The 24,788-nt window shown below is 38.0% G+C and overlaps 2 protein-coding genes and 1 long non-coding RNA gene across 3 annotated transcripts; 1 reads left to right on the forward strand and 2 right to left on the reverse strand.

Annotated features, from left to right (window-relative positions):
• Positions 1 to 50: 50 nt before the first annotated feature.
• LOC112554158 (U3 small nucleolar ribonucleoprotein protein MPP10-like) lies at positions 51 to 8,581 on the forward strand. The gene is made up of 13 exons (XM_025221784.1): positions 51 to 183; positions 758 to 1,302; positions 1,555 to 1,766; positions 2,283 to 2,373; positions 2,938 to 3,016; positions 3,484 to 3,595; positions 3,979 to 4,120; positions 4,755 to 4,822; positions 5,717 to 5,854; positions 6,277 to 6,387; positions 6,781 to 6,888; positions 7,119 to 7,349; positions 8,396 to 8,581. Exons 1-13 carry the CDS (start codon positions 101 to 103, stop codon positions 8,537 to 8,539), a joined length of 2,064 nt encoding a protein of 687 aa, XP_025077569.1. The 5' UTR covers positions 51 to 100; the 3' UTR covers positions 8,540 to 8,581.
• LOC112554159 lies at positions 8,530 to 13,459 on the reverse strand. The gene is made up of 4 exons (XR_003097210.1): positions 13,325 to 13,459; positions 11,819 to 11,953; positions 11,254 to 11,396; positions 8,530 to 10,970 (listed from the first exon to the last, which is right to left on the reverse strand). It is a non-coding gene; the product is annotated as an uncharacterized LOC112554159 (long non-coding RNA).
• Positions 13,460 to 16,306: 2,847 nt separating this feature from the next.
• Positions 16,307 to 22,029, reverse strand: LOC112554663. Its single transcript, XM_025222600.1, is given in 5 exon segments — positions 16,307 to 17,436; positions 17,439 to 17,520; positions 18,854 to 18,958; positions 18,960 to 19,172; positions 21,532 to 22,029. Coding segments are annotated over 5 exon segments (1,080 nt in total). The 5' UTR covers positions 21,634 to 22,029; the 3' UTR covers positions 16,307 to 16,858.
• Between the last annotated feature and the right edge of the window lie 2,759 nt (positions 22,030 to 24,788).

Genomic DNA, 24,788 nt, shown 5'->3' on the forward strand with positions numbered 1-24,788 from the left:
TATGGATATTAAATCGAAGTATAACCAGAGAGGGTAGATATCTCTCTATTATAACTTCTAGCTCTAGTGGAGAATAGTCTCGGCTATCACGGACCGTAACATGGCGCTTTCCATAGAGGCATTGGTGTCTAACGTTTTCAAAGATTTTGAAGCTATAACTAAAAAGCCAGAAGACAGACTTGGGTTAGTAATATGGCTAAAAAGTTTCATCTTTTAATATTAAGATCTCTTTTTGATCGCATTTTTATTCTCGGGACTGCATGGTTGTGTGGTTTTTCACGTGTATATGTTTGATATGTACCTAAGTGGATGGGACATGATCAAAAACCCCAATGTATATTTTCTTGGTCGAAAAAAAAATCCGTTTCATCTGGATCGGACACTTAATATTTGCTGGCACTTATTTTTGTTGTTGTTGATGGTGGTGATTTTACTACAAACCTATCCGTAAGACTGGAGGAGCCAAATTCAGAAGCAAAGCAGAAAGTAGCTAAGGAGAAGAAGGAAGCAAAATTTGATAAATAGCTGGAAAGTATATTCAATAGATAAGATTAGTCCTCAAGGTACAGTGAATAATTAGAGACATTAGACAATTAGTAAGAGTGTAATTGCTCTAAAGCTATGTAATGTAAAAAAAATAGACAATAACATTCAGATGTTCACATTCAGGCCAGAAACTGCAACTTCATAACTTGTTTGTTTATTGTTGTTGGTAAAAGTTTATTCTGTGACTTTTTTTCTCCTTATATTTTTCCAGAATCAAACCAGATGCAAAATGGGCCTCTATTCTTAAAAAAAGTACCAAAGATGTGTATGAATTTTGCCGCCATTACGATAGCACTTACAGCTCCGTGTACGTCGACAACCTTGTTATAGATAATTTTGATGATGAGCAGGTGTGGCAGCAGTTGGAGTTGCAGAATGATTCAACAGCAAAGGGTCTCTTAGAAACTTTGGCTATATCAAATCTGGAAAAAGCCTTATTGTCCTTCAGCTGTCAGAAGGCAAGTGGCAAAACCAAAATTGACACACATCACAAAGGAATATCACCAGCAGAACCTTCTATGAAGCTGAGTGAAAAAGAGATAAATGATGTAGACACTGATGATACTGATGATGAAATTGTGCAAATAAAGAAAAGACTGAATGAGGAAAATCCCGACACTCAGCTTACAGATGGTGACTCTGATGATGAAGAATTATTCAAGGGTAGTGATCTCCAAGAAGATGAGGGAGACTTGAATGATGATGATGAAAATGATATCGACTTTGACTTTGATGTGGCCGAGAAGAAAGATAAAGGTATAGTTATGTAAGTTTGTTTCGTGCTCTGAAAAAGTTTGGGGCCATAGCTTGTGCTGTTGTCACTGCAACTTAAGTGTAGTAACATATTTCATCATTTTCTGACTGTATCTACACATACAACTGATTTGTGTGTAGATTAGGCTTATAATCAAAAATCTGTTTTTCATAAAAGCATTGATCAACACATCCATGTGAACTTAGTTTATAAATTATATATATATATGTATAAAATGTCTTCATATCAAACAGGTCCAATAAAAAGAGCTGAAAGGACGCCTGTGGATGATAAATTTTTTAAACTGGCTGAGATGGAGGAATTCCTTCAGCAAGAAGATGAAAAAGAAATAAGGCAGCAGCAAAAGGATGCAAAACAGGGGGAGGAAACCTCTGACAGTGAAGAGGAAGAAGAAAGCGGAGATGTTGATATGTTTGGTGAGCTTCCGAGTGATGAAGAGGAAGAGGTAACTTTATAAACTTTCTGTGATATCCTGTGGTTTTCTTTGGTGAAAAGTTTGTGAGAAAATATTGTGATAAGTAACTCATTTAGTTCTTTTTCACATTCTATTAGCTTTTGTTGGGTTATCAAGTTGTGGTCAGTCAGTCAGTCATTAAGTGCTAGTAAATTTGTCATCAAGGCAAAATATTTTAAGAATACTCTGATGATAAAGTTCCTCATGCTTGTTAGATACTAGATCCAAGGAACATTTGCATAAGCTAGTTGAGTAGAATAGCCTCAGTTTAAGACATTAGAACAGATATCATATGGTGTTGGGAAAGATCACCAATACACTTGGTGCCTGTTTTGGAATGAAAAAAAATAAGAATAGTATCCGTACAGTTAGTAATATTTGCATGGTATTACCTGCCTTTGTAAACATTAAGTACACAATATTTTTGATGTGTTAATTCAACACTTGTTTTGAAGCAGAAGTGTTTTCTACTTTAGATATATTGATACATTGCCAATATTATTCCAGGGTGCCATGTATGCTGACTTTTTTGATCCACCTGATGATGAGGCAGCAAATACAGCAATACAAAGAGTGAAAAAGAGAAAGAAAACATCTGGTCTGTACATTGCCCTTAATGACAGCATAAATATATATATGGCTAAGAAGGATGCTGTACATCTTATACACAGAGGTTTTGGAATTTATTAATCAGTAATTTAAAGAAATTGTTTTTATAAGATTTTGCATTTAAAAGTTTAATTATGGACCTGTGGTTTTCATGTTTTTAAAATGTATTTTTTTAATAACCATAGAGTCCTTGCTTTGTGCTTCATGTCCAGGTTATAAATTTGTGCTAAAGCTTTATAACCATGGATCTTTTTTTTTGGGGGGGGGGGGGTGGTTGGGGTTAAATCAACACCATTAGCTTATTTCTTTTTCATCAAACATGTGGCACAAAAGATTCTACTGTCACAGTCACCTAATAGTTGGAATTTTTGATAAAGGATATTTTACTTGAAATTCTTAAAGATGCCATGAGTAATATAAATAATCATATGAAATAACATGAGATACTTTATGGCAACATAAGTTTGTCACTGCTACATTTACCTTTCGTTTAAACATGAGGAAAATAATAGTTGTTGGTTTATTTTCTTCTCTCTCCTCTATTGCACACAAGATGAAGGTGAGGTTGAAAGTGATGAAGAGACAGATTTTAAAAAGAAAGTACGCTTCAGTGAGGATTTAATACAGAAAAGGTAAGGAGTTTTTAATACAGAAAGTAATTTAATTATGTTAAAGTTTTTTAGAAAAAAGAATTTTTTATGACTATTTTGTACTTAGTGTTTTTTTTGTTTTTTTTTTTTTTTGTTTTTTTTTAAACAGGAATTAAGAGAATTTATCTCCAAATGTAAAAATGATTTGTGGGTACCATCATACAGACCACAAAAGTACACAATGAAACGTAAATTCTCCTCATGCATTTTAACTTCCTACCTCAGAGTAACAGTTATTGTCAGTGGGATTCTTCCCTCATGGCTGATTTGGTGAAAGATTTTGGTCAGATAACAACTTGCAAAGTTAATGTATCACTAGTAAGTTGTTTACTTTTGCACTTTAAAATAATGGCTGGAGATGTTTATAACTTTCTGTGATGGTATGAGAACATGAAAATTAATTTAAAACATTAATTTGAAAATTTTTTATTTTGAAACTTTGTATTCAGTTTGCTAGCTTCAAGTGAAAGTGATGACAGCAGTGACGATGCATCTCGTGATGTCTCACCCTCAAATGCTACCACTCCTTTTTTATCCACATTTGAGAAAAGGCAAGAAAAGGTGAGTTAATTGTCAGGAAAAGATCTACATCATCTCTGCTATTCTGCGCTTGCAGAACTCATGCTGGTGCTACTGGCATGGATTCCAATTTCTCTTTGATCTGGTTAGTGGGAGCAAATAATGAGCACCTGCTGCTGGAAAGGGAGATAATTCCTAAAGGTGTAAAGTGAAGGAGTACTGCTTGCTGCTTTCCATTGATTTATACAGAAGGGGCTACAGTTTATTACAGGTAGTGCAGAAACTTGCGGAATGCTATTTTCTTAAAGAAATACTGCTGGGTCTTAACAGTTTTATCAGCTCTGAAAGAAGTTTTATGTAGTCCTTGATCATGATGTGTGAGCATTCTGCAGTTTTTATTAGTTTAACTTTTGTTTTAACATTAGCTTCAGAAGCAGATTTCCGCAATGGAAGAGGCCAGCCTGCAGCCAAAGTCATGGTTGATGAGTGGTGAGGTCAGCAGCAGCTTGAGGCCAGAGAACAGTCTTCTGGAAGAGCACTTGACATTTGACCACACCAGTCGTTCAGGTAGCTTTCCGAGGTCGGAATGTTTGCTGGGGTCAACAACTGATTCAGTGTTGAATTAAACATGCAGACTTTTTTGTAGTAAAATGTCCACTAAATTCTACTCACCCATCATTATGCTAATTAGTTGAGAAAAACAACTATTTTACATGGAAACGGTAGTCCCATAACACTGCAGTCATTGGGTAATCAGTTATTTTTGACCCCATGTGTTATGGGGCCATCTTATCTACCTCACTGAGTTTCCTTCTCTGGCCTTCTACAGACTCGGGTACTGCTGTACTAATCACCAAACTGTCCACTTATTACATTGCTTAGTAGTTAAAAGACAAAAAAAAAAAGACTTAAGTAGAAGAGAATGAGCCCTTATGTCTGGAGAGAGTTGCTTAAGACACCAAAGAGGAAGATGTTTGTGGAAGATCACTTACTTCATCTGCCTATTTTTAAAATGCAAAACCCACAGAAAATATGTATTAGTAATATAGTATAATAATAGTAACATTCTACAAGTAGTAAGAATCAGTAAAAAAAATATCTGCAGATACCAAAGAATTTATTCACTTTGCAGTTTGATTTCTTTAAACAGTTAAAATTTATGCAATGGGAAGTGAGTCTTTAAGTTTTTGTAATTCTACAGCTCCAGAAATTACAGAAGAAACTACAATGAAGCTTGAAGATATAATTAAGCAACGCATCAAAGATAAGGTGAGTGCTGTTTAGTAAATTATTGCAGACTACAAAAGTTGGAGCTTTTTGGGGTGAAGAGAAAATTTAGTTGGATTACACTCTAAAGTGGCTTAGTTAAAAGTATCGCTGTCAGCCCGGCTGACAGCGATCTCCTCTGCCACAATTAAACTTGCTCTCACAGCAGCTTCACTTTGTGTTGTTACTATAGTGAAAAATGTCTGCTGTGATCTTAGATTCAAAATCTTCAACCCGCTGCTGTGTTTAGGCCAGCGTGTCACGTGACGCAGCTCAGATTTATGGGCGCCACATTGACCATCCTTTCAGTTCATTAACAAGAGCGGTGGTAACTTGACCAGTGCACTGTTGGTGTTCACTAAAAGTGGAAAACATGTTTTCTACAATCATCACATCACTTGCTGTGTTCGACGTGAACTTTTCTGTTGTTTGCATTTCTTGTCGCCGGGTCATTAACAGTGATTAACTAAAATTCTTTCACGGGCCAGGTAAAATTTGATGACGGGCTGGATGTGGCCTGCAGGCCGTGTGTTTGATACCCCTGCTGTAAGGGAACAGGCATTATACAAACTGGCGCCGCCTTGTGGGGACGAGCGACCACACTTTCCTGACCCACATACTTCGTATTCTGAACAACTACCAAAAAATAGCAAACTTTTTAACTTGGGAAGTAATTGCTGGTAGGCAACAGTTAATTATATCGTTTCCCCTTTTCCATTCTGCTGTCTAAAATAAAATCTAATTACTCGTGCAACAGGTGTGGCTCAGCAACCCTTAATGTGCTAGCTATTTAACCTTATATCACCCATCTTGCCATAATGTTACAGCTTCACTGAACAGTGATTATCTTTTAACACACATATAATCCTTTTTTTTTTTTTTTTTTTTTTTTTGCAGTCTTGGGATGATGTTGTGCGTAAGGAAAGAATGAAGGAAGAAGTGTTTGAGTTTAAGAAGAGACTTCACTTGGACCAAGAGAAAAGCAAGATATCCCTCGGCGAAATTTATGAACAGGAGTATCTTAAACAACAGGCTGTAAGTTTTGAAACCTTGAAAGAATTCTGAACTGTTTTATAAATTTAAGATGGCATGCTTACAAATTGCTGAAAGTTTGCCTTTCTGCGACTTCTTGAAGTTTTCTTTAGATATTTTTACCATACTTGATCCTAGTATGCTGCGTAATAACTGCTATAGCTGCAGCAGGCATTTTGCTTACATTATGTCTACTTGAAGTGAATTAGTAGAAGGGAAGGGGAATTTGTATATTTTCTAGGCTGGTTGATGGTCTTTAAAGTACCTTCATTTTACTTTTCCTATCAATGCATAAGAGAGACTTTGACTTTTGAGTTCAAGAGAGCAATAGAAAAGTATTCTCTGGCTAGCTTAACAAAATCAGCAGAAGACTGTCTTGGAAGGCATGGTGAACTATTCTGCAAACATTATCACTGTTTTATCAGGAAGAAGAGGAAGACAAGAAGAATCCTGTCCATGAAGAGGTAAACAAAATGATGCAGGCTCTCTTCCTCAAGCTGGACGCTTTGTCAAATTTTTGCTACACACCAAAGCCAGTAAGTTTCTTTTTGTGAATGTCAAGAAGTATTGATTCCTTCCTAATTAATGAAAATGTTAGTATTAATCTGAAATTGGCATGAGGTTAATATTAAGTTGCTTAGATAATTTTTAGTTAAGCAATGTCAGGACTGTGAAGTTTGCTGTTTGCTATGATGTATGTAGAAGTAAATTGCAAAGCTTTAAAACACTTTTTTCTTAAGCTCATAGGGTTTATTATGATTGAAGTTACATTCATTGTGATATATCTCTGCTACAAAGTATCTTTTTAGCCATAAGTATTGCATGTCCTATTCTAAGTCAAGATTTAGAGACTGTATTTAATAGCTGAGAGAGTCAAGTGTCTTTAACCGCTGAAATGACAAGATATTGTAATAATTTTATGTTTTCAGGCCATGCCAGAAGTCAAGATTATCTCCAACATGCCATCTATTGCTATGGAAGAAATCATACCTGTGGCTGTCAGTGATGCTGCACTTCTGGCACCTGAAGAAATTCAGGTAAGTTACCAAAGCAGCCATTTCAGTTGTTCATTACCAAGTGGTAATACACAAAAAAAAAACAACAAAGCTTGTTAAATGTACAGGTGAAAATATTGCTGTTAATTTTTTTTTTTTTAAGACATCCTTTTTTTTTTCTTTTCGGGGCAACTTACATGTGACCATAACTCAATGACAAAGTGACAAGCTTTCATGTTCTTGTTAAAAGATACATTCATTGTTTTGACCAGGCCAGAGCTAAAGGAGAATTCAAAGGTAAAAATGAAAGAACAGACACCGATAAGAAAAGAGAGAGAAGAAAGAAGAAAATGGCACAGAGGGAACGACAGAAGGAGAAAAATAAGCGGCAGAAAGCAGTAGAGAAAATTAATCCTGGTCTTGGTAACAAATACAGCAAAGAACGAGCTCTCCGGGAGCTTGAAAAACAGAGCAAAACATCGAGCAATGTGCAATTGGTTCAGGTGAGCAAGCTGTAATATTTGTATAGAATTTGAGGCATAATAGCACTGTGAAAAGGCAGTAAAGTAAGAAGTGAAACTTTAATGTTGGGCTTGCAGTAGAGAAATCGTCCTTACAGTTAATATGGATTAGAACAGACAATCTTAGTAAATAACTTTGATTAAATATCCTTGCAAATCACTTTTCTCAGAATTATAGGGAATACCTTATCAAGCCATGTTTAACTGTGTGTAAATGAACACATGTATACATGCACTTTATTCATTTCAGATGTGCAAGATGAGCATGCTTCTAAAGAGTATGATACTGTGCATATGCGAGTTTAATTTTAATATTTTTATTAGTATTTTAGTGAGATTTTATTTAAAACTCTTGTTGGGGGATAAAAAAAATTATTGTTAAGGAGAAAATAATTCACTGCAGTTTTCCAGTGGTATGTGATTTCTTTAAGTGTTTGAGTTATTCGTTTGCTTACGTCTTCAAACATAAGAATATTTTTCCCTTTGTTTCATGCATGATCATGTTTGTGCATTTGTGAGTGTAATGTTGGTACGTGATCAAGTCCATACCTTTTATCCAATTCCCACTAAATCTGGCAGGAATGCTTTAGCTACGTTTGATTAGTGTATCTGTTTCTGGAGAAAATCTCCATTCTGTTATTCCTGGCTACAGATGCAATAATACTACTTTTACATTGTGTAAACTACGCAGACATAGACATTTATCTTTCACTCTCATGCGCTCACTGAAAGAGAGTTGTGTACAGCAAGAGATCAAGGTGGTGGGAAGCATATAAGCAATTTGCATGGCGACCACTCAAAACATTGTGCACTTGTTGAAGAGAAGGTGGGGGTTGCACATAGAGTACAAGCATTCACTACACTCATGCTGTACATAAATTTGACTCAAATAAAGTGACAGATCAAAAGTCGACAGTAACATCACAGCTGGAAAGTTAGCAGCGAAAATCAACCCTAATTTGTGTGTGTGTGTATAAATTTTGTTTAACTTATACTTGGTTTTCCATTTCAACTTTTTTAAATTGCAGGACAAGAAAGGGAAAGTGTCTTCATCATCCACAGCTTTCTTTGCTCAGCTGCAAGAAGAAGTACAGACTCAAATCAAGGCCAAGTCATCCGTGGCAAAGAAACAAAAGGAAGAGAAAAAATCATCAAAAAAATATTTGTTGTGATCAGATTGTTTATTTGTATATATCAAGAATATTGTTTTATGACATCGTGCCTTATGGTTTTCTTTTGGTGTGTGGGAAAGAGAAATCAAGAACAGCATTTCTTGATAATAGATATCACAACGTTGTCTCAGCTGAGATCATTCAAAATGGTATTTCCCAAGACCCTGAAATGGTTAACCAGCGAAAGTTATTTTTGCTAAACCATGCCACCAGGTGACCTAGAGCTCACTTAGGTATACAGACTCATCATTGTTTGAAAAGACTTTCCACCATGGTGTTAACAGCGAACTTCACTATCCAAATGGGTCCATCCGGAAGAGATAAAGGACCCAATCTTGTGGTGTGCCTGTACTGACCACCAGACTATTATTGGATAGGCAATTACTCTCTCTGGAGTCAGTGCAATAGGAAAAGGATCTAGAAGCTAACTGCGAGAAATCAAAAGCCAATAGCTTTTCAAAACAAAGTTTTTGCAGAATGAAGGTGGAGCTGTAGTTTACAAAGAGGAGGCTTGCACAGGAGCTAGAGGCAGCATTGTCCACTGACCCATTGGACTGATAGGCGAATTAGGTTCCAGTTTGCCTCTAGCAGTGTGCATAAGAAATGTCTGAGACAGTTTAAATAGCTATCTTATGATAATGTTATAAATAAGGCAGAACGTATGGCAGGCAGTGGTTGAAACCTGTGTAAATCTATACCAAATTTGGCAGGAATATTCTTTTCATTACAGTAACCTCGTGGGCTATGTGGTTGGTCTGCATTACTCCCAAGCAATTTTATTTTTCCTCTTTCTAAGATATAAGGGGTGGCTGTAAATGATAAAATAAAAACAAAAATCCCAAACAGAACAAATTGAAACATACCTCTACTATAAAGAACAAATTTGGACAGCAATCATGAATGGGAAGCAAGGCAGCCAAACCCATCCCTTCCCACAAACTGATGGTGGTAATGTTGAAATTTATCAAGCCATATCTGACAATGACAAAAAAAACTGTGTTGAGGGGGTTAGGAGGCTTCCTCTTGTATAAGACAGGACATCTAACAAGATTCACCATGTCTATTTTAACAGGTCACATCTGCAGTGGAGCCTTAAACAGTATATTATGACAATACTTTATAATTCATAAAAATGAAAAAGTTGAAAAGTGAAAAAATAGATACAGAGTAGCTATATGTTTGTCTTGAGAGTATAAATGCAAGATACTTCATTTAACATTAGATTCAGTCTAATAAAATGTATAAATTTAAATATAGCTGCTTTATAAATCATAACTACTGTATGAATATTCATAAAAGCAATTTTGTCACTTTAAATTCCTTGTATTTTTGTGAACTCTGCATATTGTGAAAAGAGATAAAATATCTTAAAAATTCATCGTTCGGATCTTACCATAATTCGGTCCCAAAACAGAGTTGTAACTTGCAAGCATACAAGGTTTAGTATATTCCCACAGGTAGCAGTTACAATTGGGATAAGAATATTAATAAAAACAGGTGTTCTGTTTTGCAAACTTGTCAGCTGAATTTTCTGGACAATTTCTAATCTTGTAGGCATTTCACTGCAATAACTCATACTGTAAGTGCTCTTTACTTTGTGCTTCAGCTTTTGGAATGAAACAGTTACTACACCTCTTCTTGATCTTGAAGCTGTATGCATTTCTTGTCTTTATTCTTTTTCTTCTGCTTTCTTGTCTCTATTCTCTTTTTCCTGCTTTTCGTTCTTCTATCTTTCTTGTAAAGCTTTCTTTAATTGCTGTATCTCCTGTTTTCTTCTGTCTGCGTCTTCTTTTTCCTCAGCTTTTTTCTTCATGATCCATAATATTCGCTGATGCTTCAGCTTATCTTCTTTATCTGTTCGCACATGCAGCTTGCATTCCAATTTTGTTTGCAGTGAATCGACATAGTTTTTTTTCTCCCCCCAGTACTGGATGCCTTTTAGAGAAATAATGGATGGTGGTATATCATAGGTTGCTTGTTTTTGGGTTCAGTAAATATTGGGACCACTGACCACTTTTTCTCTGCATTTCGGATAGCATTCATAAGACAAGTCTGGCTGGAAAATTTCATCCAAGCATCTAAACAGAATTTTTTGGTGACAAAAAGGAAAACATATGTGCACAAAGGTAAGCTCTCATCTAACTGACCAACTGCAATACCGATATCTGACCTAACATCTGTATAAAGAACAACCTTTGGCTTTTCTCCATTGCGGAAACAAACGTTACTGTTAATGCATGATAAAAACTGTAATGCCTCTTGTTTATCCTCATCTTGATGAAGGATCATAGCATCATATATATCTGATCTAATATCCTCTGGAAATTGATTTTTGTAGTGCTCAATGTCTTCATCTAAAGTCAAGGAACTAAGCCTGGCTTCTAAACCTTGTACTGGATGTGTAGAAGAAGAACACTTGCTTCCTGACATGCTGCAATGCATACAGTTTTTCTTTAGCAAGTATCTTCACTCTCTTTCACACACACACATTAAATAATAATAAATAATGAAATGTATGATTTAAATGCATGATCACGCTCATTTGAACACACACATATCCACACTAAAGACTCACCTCTTATACATACATTAAATTTTCATTTATTCTAAGGTTCATGTTCTCAAAAGTCTTTAGACAGCTTTTTACTGCTTCATAATATGAATAATATCCTTTTTTAGCATTTTTTAGATGCTAAACTAGAAATCCTACTCACAGTTCTGATCTGGAGATTGCTCAGGAACTGCATCTGGTTCTACATCAGATATGAGATTGGCAGATTCTCGCAACAGAATCAGGTCCGTCCTCTGATGTTCCGCCATTCAGCTTTAGTTGTAAAACCTTCCTCAAATGTGTTTCCTAGTGTTTGGTAATAAAGCTCATTATCCATAACAGAATGGTAGATGTCAAAATAAAAAAAAATTGTAGTACACACATGCAAACATACACTGAAATTACTTAGACTATTGATAAATTAATTTCAAGTATAGTAATCTATCATCAAGCACAACCTGAAAGTAATATCAATCTCTATACTAAAAAAAATGTTTAAATTCAAGTTATTGAGTTTCATATTTTCACAGCATATGAATTTTTTTTTTAGTAATCACTCTTGGTATGAGGTGTATTATAATGATCTAATGTTCATTTCATTTAAATTTTAATCTTTCTGTCACAGATACTATACACTTCTTTCACTATGACTTTGCATTTGTTGAAAGCTAGGCTTCTAAGCTACAAAAAAAAAAATTCAAAAGAACATTAAGTAGTGTATTACTTACAATCACAAAATCTTGCATTAATAATGTTTTTATGTTCCTCGATTAAGCTTAAAATTTTAGTTGCCATATCTCTGTCAACTGCATTTTCTAATGTTTGGTATACTTCTTGAATTAACCACTGCAGAATTGTGGAGACTGAAAACAAAATGAATGCATACACATGAGCACCAATAACACATATATGCTCATACTGTTATACTAGTACAATTATCATAATTATGAAGAATAGCCTCTTGCGGTGCCACAAGCTGAAAGCAGTGATATAGTAATTCTACCTAACTACAGAAGAATTTCTTGAATTTTCCAAAGATTGCAATTTATTTTATACACAAGAAGCAAAATTGTAAGTAACCAAAATTAAGTTTCAAATGCTGATCGAATGACTGCACAGGTTCAGTCAATAGGTCAATATAGTTGCAGTTTCCTTATAAAAACACCTTAACCTACATCTAAAAATTATCAACTTCAAGAAACAACAATTCACCAGCTTGATTGTAATAAAATTTCTTTTCCCAGTTTCCGCGCGTTAATGCTAGCACTTCCTAATTCTGTGAAGCTAGCATTTTCACACCGTTATATTGAGCACTCAGTCAAGACTTAAGAAAGCTTTCAAAAGAAGTAAAACTTTTTTTAATAATATAACATTTTATTTCCGTGACATCATAAACATTACACGTGAGAGAGGCAAATTGCAGTCAATAAAATCATATGTCAGCTGAACAAATTGCATACTATATATATGCTTCCTTCATTCACCATAATTCCTTGAGTACACATTGTGAGACATAAGCATATATGCATTCAAATTTCTGGAAAAAAGAAGTAAAACTTTATGCAAGTTTGTACATTGTCTTCTATACACGAAGTATACTTTAAGTTGGGTTTTTTTTTAATCGACCAAAATGTCAGCTAGAACTCAATGTCAAAAATAAAGTTGAAGTTGCACACCTTTTTTTATTTGGTATGTATATTAGAAGAAATTTACACATGATAAAATAATGCATAATTACAATGAAATATAGCAGGCTACCCTTGGTTGAGCATAAAGGATGCTTACATCCACGAACTTACGTAACGAGACAAAGCAGAAAGCTAGGGGCAGACAATGCCAAGGATAGCTACTTTCGAATTTGATGATAAGAGAAGCTCCCAAGCCAAAGATGGGTGGGAAGTTGGTAATGATACCGGTATCGGACCCTACAGATATAATTCTTGAACTAGTCTAGGCGCTTGAAGTCGGAATGATTAGCACATCGAAGGCAGGACGTGCATTATTTGTGACCCGCAACAACGAAATGAGTATAGTTTAATTCTTATATACTAGATCAGTGGTTCTCAAAGTGTGGTCCACGAATCACTTAAATGTGGGCCGAAACATAATTCAGGTGGTCTCCGGCTAAGTTGCCAGATACGCTATAATTAGTCCAGTGGGCAGTATTGATTTCACACGAGTTTTGATTTTATTGATGCCTAAAATGCCTATTGATGCGTAAAACGCTCGCTCACCAAGTCTTTATGTCACCATGGACTGCCAAGACCAACTCTTAGCCTCTTGCCATGTTGTCCGCTGTTAGTCTCGGCGAGCCGTAACAATGAATGTGACTAAACCGGAAGCTTCTTACGTAGTACCATGCCTCGTTTTAGTAGTTTATCTAAAATGTGAATAAACCGGAAGCTTAAGTATCATGCCTCGTTTTGGCAGTTAACTTGGGGGGGGGGGGGGGAAATCGACTGCCAGCAGTCCAGTAATACAAGTTCTTAATTAATTCATTTGTTAGATGTATTGCATACTGGATCAAGATACTTCAGATGCCACGTGAACACTTACCAAAAAAAAAAAGCCTTTGAAATGTTTCTCAATTTGCATTATGATGATAACTAGGTTAGCAGACTATAGTGACTAGATTGTATAAATACGGTTATGGTTTTGTTTGAGAAAATCAAAGTGTTGCCAATGTCAAATACTTTTTGAGAGAATTCAAGTTAAGATTGATGGATTGTTTTCATCAAAAATGGCATGATAAAGTGAAATTCGGTCCTAAGTTTCTTTCCCTTTAATTTATATAAATCTTCCATAACACAGAGCAGTTTTCTTGGAGATACTAAACATATTGGTATGAGAGATGCCCTGATAAGATTTAGGCTATGTGTTTCAGATTTGAACTGTCATAAGCTCCACTATTCTGGAAATAATGTCCTTTTTGTAAGGATGAAGAAACCGAAATACACTTTCTATTTGTCTTTCCTATGTATTCTTATTTGTGAGAAAGCTATATATACATCCCAATAAAATATTATAAAAAAAAACCTTCTCTATTTAGATTCCAACTTATAATGTCAGATACTAGAACTAGTATTTCTAATTTCTAACCCTCTATAGCTGCATTTGTCTACAAAGAATTAGACCGGAGGGATCAAGTCCCTAAAATGGTGTATTTCTGTGTGTTCTTTTTGTATTTATATTTTATGTAAATTTATCAAATTACTTGGTATATCTTCTATAAAAGGCACAGTGTGACTTTTGTTAAAATGTAAATATCTTCGTGTTGATGATAATCCTGTTGCATACTATATACAGTTTATGTGTATAAAACTTTGATGGTTTTGTTATGCTCCCCCTTGAAACGGGCTGATGGTCTATTCAATGAAGTGATTCTGATTCTCTCTCTGTTCCTCTACTTTTTTTGTACATTGTGAAGAATCCAATCTCAAGCATTAGGCTGGTGAACATAAGCATACTTCTACATTTGTGGCAAAAAATAATTCACCATTAGCATCTAAGGCAAGAGTTACAGTCACAGAACGTCTTTCTTGTCTCCCTAAACCCACCTCCCGCTACCGGGGCCAGTGTACATTCATACTTCCGAACTCATAATCAGTATCAAAATTAGTTCTAAGTTGTAGATTATACACGGTGCGTCTTAACATTCAACTCCAATAAGTGACCAGCAGAAATGTTTATTACCCATAAAGTCAAGCGAAAAGAAAAATTGATGACTGGTAGCTATACAAGGAAAAATATTTTGTAGGTAGACTAGAAATTGTACAAGCAATATTTGTATGCAGTTTTCATACAAGGTACAGATGCATTTCGTACCAAAACAGAAAAAGTAAAATTACAACTCAACTCAAATCAAATAAAAATAATATGAAGTTTGTGGAAGATGACTGCTATACACGTCAGTGCATGGTAGTTGAGGTGAAGTGACAGCATTGACAACAGTAATGGGAGCTGATATAATTACGAGATCTTCCCGTTTAATGTACATTGTTTTTCTGCCTTTCATGACCTTTTCTACACAACCATAAATATTGTCAGTCAGGCTTACGTTTGCAACATTGCACACAGTCTAGTAGAAAGTAATTCACGCTGGAAATGGTAATTATATCTCCAGTCCTGATCACACAGCAGCTTGAAGCCAACTTGAAATATACTCTCCTCAGTGTATCAACTCTAATTTGTGACATTGATGTGCTCGTGAGGTTTGTGGGAATGTGATAGGATATTTTATTACTTGATCGTGTCAGCAGTATTGAAGATTTGAGGGTTCACACATAAACCAACTCAAAATATTCCTCAGAATTCAGTCCATTTTTCCTAACAGAACTGCTCTGGCCACTCAACACCCAGTTAAATCAGTGAGCACTTGGCTATGATGAATGATTTCACATTACGAGCACTGAGTGCCTGGACTGCGATCGCTTTTCCCCGTCTCTTTGATTTGTGTAGCCATTCACTTTCAGATCATCCATCACTGGGTTTACGGTGGCCAACGCTGAGCAGAACTAAGGGCGAAGAAATTGTTGTTATCGCCATCACAGACAACCATCACGTGACGTGACCCAAGTGTTCCAAGTAAACGCAGTGGGAAGCAGACACAAAGGCAGCTTTGTAAAGTGTAATATGGGGGGATATTACTCTTTAGCAACCAACATTTCCTTCGGATGAAGGCAGGGAGGCAACTGTGCGATATTTACATCTCAGTAAAACACCAAAGACCCGGGAGCAAACGTCCATGAGAACAGAAAAGCACAAATAAACACCACAATGCATTAGGGGAAAGTGTATAAGCCTTGTATTGTATTTAATCTTCGTTTCTTTAATCTGTTGAGTTTTTCGCATCCACTTGTGACACTTTTCTACACGAAAGGGGTGAGAATAGTTTGATCTTTTTCCTTCATTTACTGACCACTCACATGTACAAAGTTCTAAAATGTTCATCTCATGAAGTGTTGTAGATCCTAGTCTACACTTTTCCTAACGTTTGCTGTCTACATTGTTACTAAACGAAATTTAGATATTGCCAGTCGAATTTTAACTAGTAAGTATACTGCTGTTGTTGGAAACGTAATAAACTATTACAATTAATGATTAATGACAGGGACCTGGAAAGATCGTCTGCCTTGGGGCCCGTGTTGGCTTTCGGCGACCCTGTCACCACAGTTCTAAATTTTTTTTTTCAACCTAAGGCTTGCACTTTTTTTATTAGCGGACATTGTGACGAAAGTATACAAGACTTGTTTCTCAGACTAGTTTGTGATGATGGGGAGATTACCTACGACGGGAATGCTGGATGAAAAGAAACTCTTCTCAATAAATTTTGCTATTTGTACATGTAATGATGGAGTACCTTAAATTTAAAACGTGTTTGTCCAGTGAAGAAAATGATAAAGTCAAAATATGGAAATGCTGGGCAGATTTGTTCGTTCAAAATTCAAGGAATTACGGCTATGTGTTGACCTCTGAAAATGTTTTCGTGGGAACATTTTTTAATTTCGATCACACTAGCTGCTTTGTTTTTTCAAAGAACATAAGCCGCGCCACAACTCAATCTCTGACACCAACCACAACATCAGCTGTACAGGTCAGTAGGTACAGTTGGACATTATGAGGGTCTGTTAAGAATCTCAGAGACAGAGGCCATCTTGTCCTCCCGAGTTAATCTTCCCAGAGGCCAAAGTATTCCTTAGGAAGTGCCAGTCCCGTATCTGCAGCAGAAATAGCGTCTTCAAGTTGGGTACATCAATAATCCAGGCCCTTCACATCTTGGTGTTCATCACTTTGCGGTCGTCGTCGTTCTCACTGAGGCTCTCGTCTTTGACTTTCTTGTAGTTGAAGCGGCACAGCAGTGCGTCACGGAAGTCACTGTAGGCCAGCCACAGGAATGGCAGCACGGCGGCCTTGGCGATGCGGACCCACATACCGGCCGTGACCCCGGCATTGAAGCGGGCGCAGTATGGGTTGCTGCACTCCAGCCTCATCAGCAGCGCGCGCACCACGAAGTAGGGCGCCTCGCCGCAGACGGCCAGCACGCTGACCAGGCAGGCCACGGCTAGGCTTTCGCCGCGGGGAGTGCTGGGGAGCGCGTGGCACTCCTTGCTGCGCAGGCAGTCCAGCAGGCCGGCGGCGGGTGCGGCGAAGAAGAGTGCTGTAGCGGCTGGCAGGAAACTGATGATCTGCACTGCCAACAGGTGGCGTTCGCGGACGCGGTAGGCGCAGGCCTCGCCGGGGACTCTCTCCGCGAGCGCCGTCAGGAAGATGGGCACGAGAAGGAGGATGGAAAGCAGCCAGGGTAGCAGGATGTACAGAGCGCAGTTGAACCACTTGGCGAAGCGCGTAGAAGGCGACCTCGCCGCTCTGTGAAGACGTATACCAGGCGCTCCACTACTAGACCGAGTACTGCCAGGAGAGACAAACAAACCTGCACAGAAGCACACACTAACTCATCATCATCAACATCATCATCATCGTCGTCGTCGTCATCATCATCATCAAACCATTTTGTCTCTTTTCGATATTGTAGAAAATGAGTTTTTGAATCTAAATAATACCCCTTAGAAAATTACATTAATTAAAAGAAATCTTGAATCTTTAAATACAAAGATTTCAATCCCGAAAAATATGAGAGGGGTAGAAACATCACATAACAAAAGTTTATCCTTATTTACATGTTTATATGTTTTGATTTATTTGACCACATAAGCAGATATACATTAAAGGGCTAGAAGAAGGAATGAGTGAGTGATGAAGAAATTAGTTTTTAATATATTAGTTTAGTTGAGTCCTTGTTACTCCTCGAGGAACATAGGGCCCCAACAACCCCTCGTCAGCGGATCCGGTTTTGGGCAGGCCCCCTCAGTTTGGGCCCAGGTGGTTCCAACGTCCTTTGCCTCGCTTTCTGCTGTTCTTTTCCAAGTCTGCTTTGGTCTCCCAACTCTCATTTTCCCCTGAGGGTTCCAGTCAAGTGCCTGCTTGGCAATGGTGTCAGCTGGTGTGTCCTATCCAGCTCCCTTTGTATTTTTTGATGTTCATATCGGTTCCTGATGATCCAGGTCCCTATCCTGATTCTTGCCTTGGTCGTCAAAAGACGATTAAATAGAGTAGGCGAGCTGGAGTCGGCGAGCTGGCTTCCCTAAGGTTTTCGCCAGCATGCGTCATAAGCTCTTCTAGAGAGGAAACTTCCCGACCAGGCCTTTGTTGTGGTACTGTTACAGTTTCTGTAACAGCTTTTTTTTTTTTTTTTTTTACATGAGTGGGTTGTTAGCCCAAAGCAAAACCCTCCAACCTGGAGGGCCAGGGTGCAACATTTTAGTCTGGCCTCTCCCCTGACAGACCTGGGTTAGACAAACTGGTGGTGGTTTTAATATATTAGCTGTGAGAAGCCGACCAATGATGTGTGTAAGTGCGCGCGCGCCCCGCGTGTGTGTGTGTGAGAGAGAGAGATGTTACATAAAGATAGGAATATGTGTGAATATTTTAATTTCTCAATACCCCTGAAATGGTGACAGATTAATAAAGAATTTTGAATCTTGTTATATTTAAGCCTCAGTCTCACACTATGATCTTAGTGTCTTTGAGGTAGCCGATGCGGTCCTGATTAAAGAGCTTTCTTACTTGTTCGTTAAAGGGATCTACTTACAGTTTAATCCCTCTCTACCTTGTATGGTAGATTCTTCCTTAATCCAGACAAGCATTCAAACAAGCCATTACCTGGACCACACATAGTCATGCGACCAACCTGGGCTTCAAGTTACCTGAAAGTAGTCATTGAGAAACGCCCACGCTTTGCTGAGACTGCAGTCTGAAACGCCTGGCGTTAGGATGAAGTGAAGCTTAATGGGGACGAGGAAGACCCCTAAGAAGTATGTTGGCCAAAGACAGATTGATGATGAGGATGTTCTTCGGTTGCTCCCGTAGCTTGGCCTTGCCCAGCACGAAGAGGATCAGCGCCAAATGGCTGGCCAGAATCCAGATGGCCAAAGTCAGGCGCCCAATGTTCAGGCCATTCCAAGAAGTGTACAGCAGTTGGTTCATGGGGCCGTCATAGACCTTGTCCCAGTCTAGCGCCACCATCTGTAGAGTGAGAGCAACACATCCTTAAATTTCAATACGACATCTTAAGCACGAATGTGGATGAAAGACTACTAATCCATAAACGTGATCAAACCAATCAGCAGAAAACTAACTTTGGTTAGAATTATTTTTCTCGCACGTTTTGAAAATCTTTTTAGCATCTATACTCTAAAGTCTACAACTCCTAGTACAGCTTCCAACAGAAAGAAATCGCGTTCTACAAAAATTTGCAAACATTAGCATTTTGAAAACAACAGAAAAGGTTTCTTCTCTGCATAACTGGTATATTTCAGAATATGTGAAAAAAGTCCTGTATCTGTCGACGTGAACTATTAGGTTAATAGTAATAATAATAATAATAAAAAAAGATATTATTATTATAGAAGAAGTGCTGTCGATGTCAATTTCTTTTCAAAACTAGGAAGTGTTTAGTGAGAATATTTGACCTTGCTGTTACACTTGGATTTCAAACAAAACAACGTATGTGCTATTTCCATACTATTAAACCTTTTTAAACATCGTTGTTTAATGTGAAAGTTTCATTCTAAAGTGCAGAAAGACTTAGGTGTTGCGTGGGAGACATTAGGGTAAAATGTACTTTTCATATCAGGTTTTGCAATTTACACTTTATATCTCTCTCTCAGTCCATCCCTCTCTCATCCACTCTCGACGAAGGCTATTTTTGCCTCTTCCTCGCCTGCTTTCCTGGGTGTTTCATATGAGGATATATCTGTTCACACATTCGTCCACACAGCGGCCTAGAGAGACAGAAAGGAATGGCATGGGCAACAGGTTGAGCTGTTGATTTGTTTATGTGCTTTACACGCCACATGGCCGTCTCCGTTTTACGAGATGTCAGTCGGAGATCTTGAAACTGCGCGGAGTGAACACGAACACCGCGAACACACGAATCAGAAGCTTGCATTGCATCCTCAGTACACCAGATCCTGCATGAGCAACATCAGCAAGTAGACCTATTTTTTCACTACAAAACTTTTTTTATGCTCTGAAGGTGAGTTAGTGCCTGGTCACATGGAAAGGACTTCTGATATTTCAGATAGATGCATGTTGGATAACCAGGTATTTAGGTCTTATGGGTTAAAATACATAAATACAGTTAAATCTGTTAGCTAATTATCTCGATTTTCAGACACTCAACAACCTATGCCTTGAAAATTAAAAAAAAAATTGTTTACTGTTATGCTATTTTAGATTTACATAATTTGTGTAACATGATAATCATATATATTTTCTACGCTTCAGCAGAAAATAAAGTATTACTCTCTTGTTTCTGTCAGTGTGTGAGGAGAAACTGAAGATAAGTAAGAGTCGGATAAGGCATAACGATTTGCGCTAACGTGAGCGGTTGAGTCATAACGCCAGTAGGGAGGAGAGCGCACCGTGACTGTGCCCCCAGGTGTGTTCTCGACCATCCGTTGACCTGCATACGACTTTCCACAATGAGACGCTTCAGGTAGACGTGATTACCTTCACTGTATGGCTGCCCATACAACAAGCCTCCCTTTATCCCTCCCTTCTTTATTTCCCCTTTCCTTCTTCTTGATGTGGGCACACAAGGATGTCTCTTATCGGAAGACTAAAACCGCTAAGTCCTGGGGCAGGCATTAAAGCTCCATACAGTATACACAGATGAAAACAACACAGGTATTTCTACACAGACGTATAGAGCAAGGTACAGCAAGTGTTGTAATTTCTGGCATTTAATTATAAACCTTCTGACTGCCTGTGTGTGTGTTTGGCCCTTTTCCATTTACCAGACTTAATTAAGTGTGACCAAGGTAATGTCACGTGCATGGCTGATAAATACACGTATTTATCTCCATGCTGTCAAATAAAACACACCCGTTTCTTTGTCAGAAAACGCAAAATCTAAAATGTTATTTCCTGTGTATCATCCCTATAGTTTTTTTTTCCTGTCACTTTTTTTCTCTCTTGCACGCACTCGGACACACAAAACACGATCGAGCACTCACATATATTGTAGTTGCTCACAAACGTGCATATACTGTCTTGCGCCTGATACGGCATACTATAATCAACATGAGCACTTTTTATCACTACAACAGCATTGAACGCTGAACAATAAGTGCGAGATACTGGACTTACACTAATTGGGCTTATCATTATCAAAGACAATATGACTACTGGATATATAACAGTCTAGAAAAAGTTCTGCTTCTCTGCACCCTACCCCCAGCCCCACAGTATATTCTGCCAATATGTGTAAATCAAAACTTATATATCATTAATTAATTGCAATAATTTTCGGGTTTCGTGTACATGAAGTTTTTTAGACAAGAGTCGTCAAAAGAAAAAAGAAGAACCTGCACTTATTTACCTTGTGAAAGTCGTAGACTGGGAGATGACTGTAGTCTTGGTCTGCTGTCGAGCTGACGTTCACTGACACGGTGATCCCTTCCCCTGAATCTTCGCCAGCCATTTTCAAGTTTAGTAACCCCTGATGACTTTGTTTTACTGTTTCATCATCCTTCTGGACCGATGCAACAAAAAAAGCGAAGCATACAGGATGATGCGAACAGAAGCTCAGCGAGGTGTCAGTCTCTCGAAGTGCAATATATTCGTAGCCTACGTAAAAAAGCGTAGAGTGACACGGGTCAGCCTGCTCTGCCAAGGCACAGGTTTGCCACCTCTTGTCAAATGTTTGACTAGCTGTCCTTGTCAACCCTCGGCCAGCAGTACGCGCGCGCGCGCTCCTCCTAGCGGCTCAATTCAGTGCTCAACAGCGAGCAACAAAATGGTGAGAGCAAGGTGCTCACCCTGTGTGTGTGCCCTGCACACACCGCCAACCGCCGTCCACCACGGCCACTTACCGTTCACGCTATCTTGGTTTGTTGAACTTGGGGCTTGGCTATCTTGATACACAGAAGCCAACTTAACAAAATATCTTAAGCGACAGACCCCTGCAGACACAGTTCGATACTGCGATTCTTTTGTTCAGCTTATAAGATTTCCTGTGACTTGTTCGAAAAGATTTGATTCCCGCGATCAGTAATCGAGCAAACCAACCTGTTCATTGTCAAGAATCGTGTAGGTCTTATTTGATGTGTGCTTATATCTAGAGGGCATTTTGTATTATATGGGTGGTGGTGGTTAGGGGGGGGGGGATCCGGGATGGATAAAAGAAAACCGGAGGAAAGTTCTGCCCTGTGTATCCTGTGTATAGGCGAAACGTCCACAGAGAAAGAGAGAAATGTGCGTGTTTCTGACATCTACGAAGAGGAGCACATGTGCACCTCCTTATAGAAACCATGATTTATTCCTTATTGTACTATCATGATTTCTAGTGGTTTGTTTATTAAGATTTAATTCCTACAGTTATTTTATAAACTACTTGCTCGATCGTTGTTCTGAATCATGTAGGCCCCCTTTTGCAAGGCCACAACACGTACTTTGAATTGATATGAAAGCATTTTTCTATAGATGTGATTTCTCTCCGTTGGGAAAGAGGTAACACAAGGGAAAGTAAAAACTAAAAACGCCCGGCCAGCTCCTTTTTCCATCCCCCATCTCCAAATCGACGGCCAGCCAAAAGCAAGGTGAAGGTCCATAAAGAAATGTGTGATTCGATCCTCACTGGAGTTGGTGACTCTTTTTCCATAGTGTGTTGCTGACGGACAGCTACCATTATGTACACTTGTATCGAAGAACAAAAAAACTTCTTAGTCAGCAGGTGGAAAAACTGTCGACAGGACACCAAATTGAGAGCTGACAAAAAATTGTTTCCTCAGTGTGCTATATGTTTGTCATGTCTATCCTACATGAAAACTACCTATAGTGTCAAGTCATCATAACTATTTGCTGTGTGAACCTAACAGAGGCCAAGAGCACGAGACGCCACTACAGGCACTATAGATGCTAGCTGGATAGAGAACGAGAAGCAGTCAGCTAAAATCTCCACAGAGTGTAAATATTTTAGCTAAATACTGTGAGTTACTTATTCAGCTTGTAATATATTGTGTTTAATGCCTCTAGTGTCTAATGCCAAGCATACACACTCGTGAGACGTGAACGCGAAAGAAACTATGGCTACCTGCTAATTGTTAATAAAGATAATGCATATCTAATAGTCCTTCTCTTCATTTGCCACATGAAATCCTTAGAGCTACTCCTAAGTGCTGATTAATTAGACAATGGTATTGATTATCTGCATTCGTATTGTTCCCATATCTGCTGCTCAGGCCTATCAAGGACAGATACAAGTACTTTTAAGTCTGCATATGAAGAAGCTAAAGGAACATAATTTATTTGAAGATTTTTTTAGGATGTTCTGGCGATTCATCGGGATACATTGTTTACGTTTTGACATTTTATTCTCCAAATTGTATTCCGGGGGAATTTTTCCGTGTTTTCTATGACCTATAGTAAATCAGCGAATGACCTCCCTGCAGTCGGTCTTCAATGTTCTTACACCAACAGAATGTCCAGGCCTGGGTGCATGATGGTTGGTTTATCCTTTCTATTAAGTATTAAAAATAGACCAGTACATTTTAGGGATCGAAAGCCGAAAGGTAAAGGGTGAGAATTCTCTAATAGTAGTTTTCCTATCTGGATGAAGCATTGAACCAGGGACCTTCTTTTCCGGGGGTCTCAAACTCGCGGCCCGCAGGCCAAAAGTTTGCGGCCCCCACCTCAATATCAAAGTTTCATGTTAGTGCGGCCCGAGTTTGATACTGTTATATCTTCTCCTCTCTTGCTCCTTAGTCTGCAACTTCCAGTTTCTGTCAACTGTCCTCTGGATGGTCCGGGCGGGTGGCCATAATTACATTTCTCTGGTCAGCAACTATATTTTCTTCAGTCTTCTATATCTGCTGTATTATTATTATATTTTCATTTTCAATTTATTTATTTATTACTGATTGATTTATTTTTTCTTATGAATTTGTTAATTTATTTTTATTTTTTAACACAAAAATAAGATGAAAAAATAAGACATTTGATAACATTGGAATGTTTTTGTAAGAGCTTTTCTTGTGGAAAACCTGATGCGGCCCGGCCTCATCCAGACTCTGCCTCCAGTGGCCCCCGGGTAAATTGAGTTTGAGACCCCTGTTCTTTTCTCAAGTTGAGAACCCTAACGATTAACGATAACCACCAGGCTATGGTCCCTTGTGAACATAAAAGGCGCCTGTAAATTTCAGAACATGAAAGAGCACTACCATTATTTTATGATAACGATTTATGAAGGCACGTGCAACCCCGCCCTTATTTAAAATAATGTAAGTTTTTAATATTCATTTAAAGATTTGCTACTGACGTAACGAAACAACCATATATCAGACTCTCAACGAGAACTCATTTTGCATAAGACAGCAAGCCATTACTTCTTGAAGGCACATTGGAATGTTTTTATAACTCTTTTTCATTTGATATCTAAATGTACAGTCCAGTCGCGATGTTAGTTTTGCTTTTATTATCGTTGGTTCTCGCCATCATGGATTTACTTTCGTCATGCCTAATACGAGAAGTTTTCTCAGTTCAACATTCGTTCATCCAATACTACAAGCCTCTGTCTATTGCCCACCCTCCACTTACCCAGCAACAAAACTATCCATTGAAAGGCAAAGCAGAACAGCT

The sequence above is a fragment of the Pomacea canaliculata genome, linkage group LG13 (genome assembly GCF_003073045.1).
Source record: "Pomacea canaliculata isolate SZHN2017 linkage group LG13, ASM307304v1, whole genome shotgun sequence".
Classification (NCBI taxonomy): domain Eukaryota; kingdom Metazoa; phylum Mollusca; class Gastropoda; order Architaenioglossa; family Ampullariidae; genus Pomacea; species Pomacea canaliculata.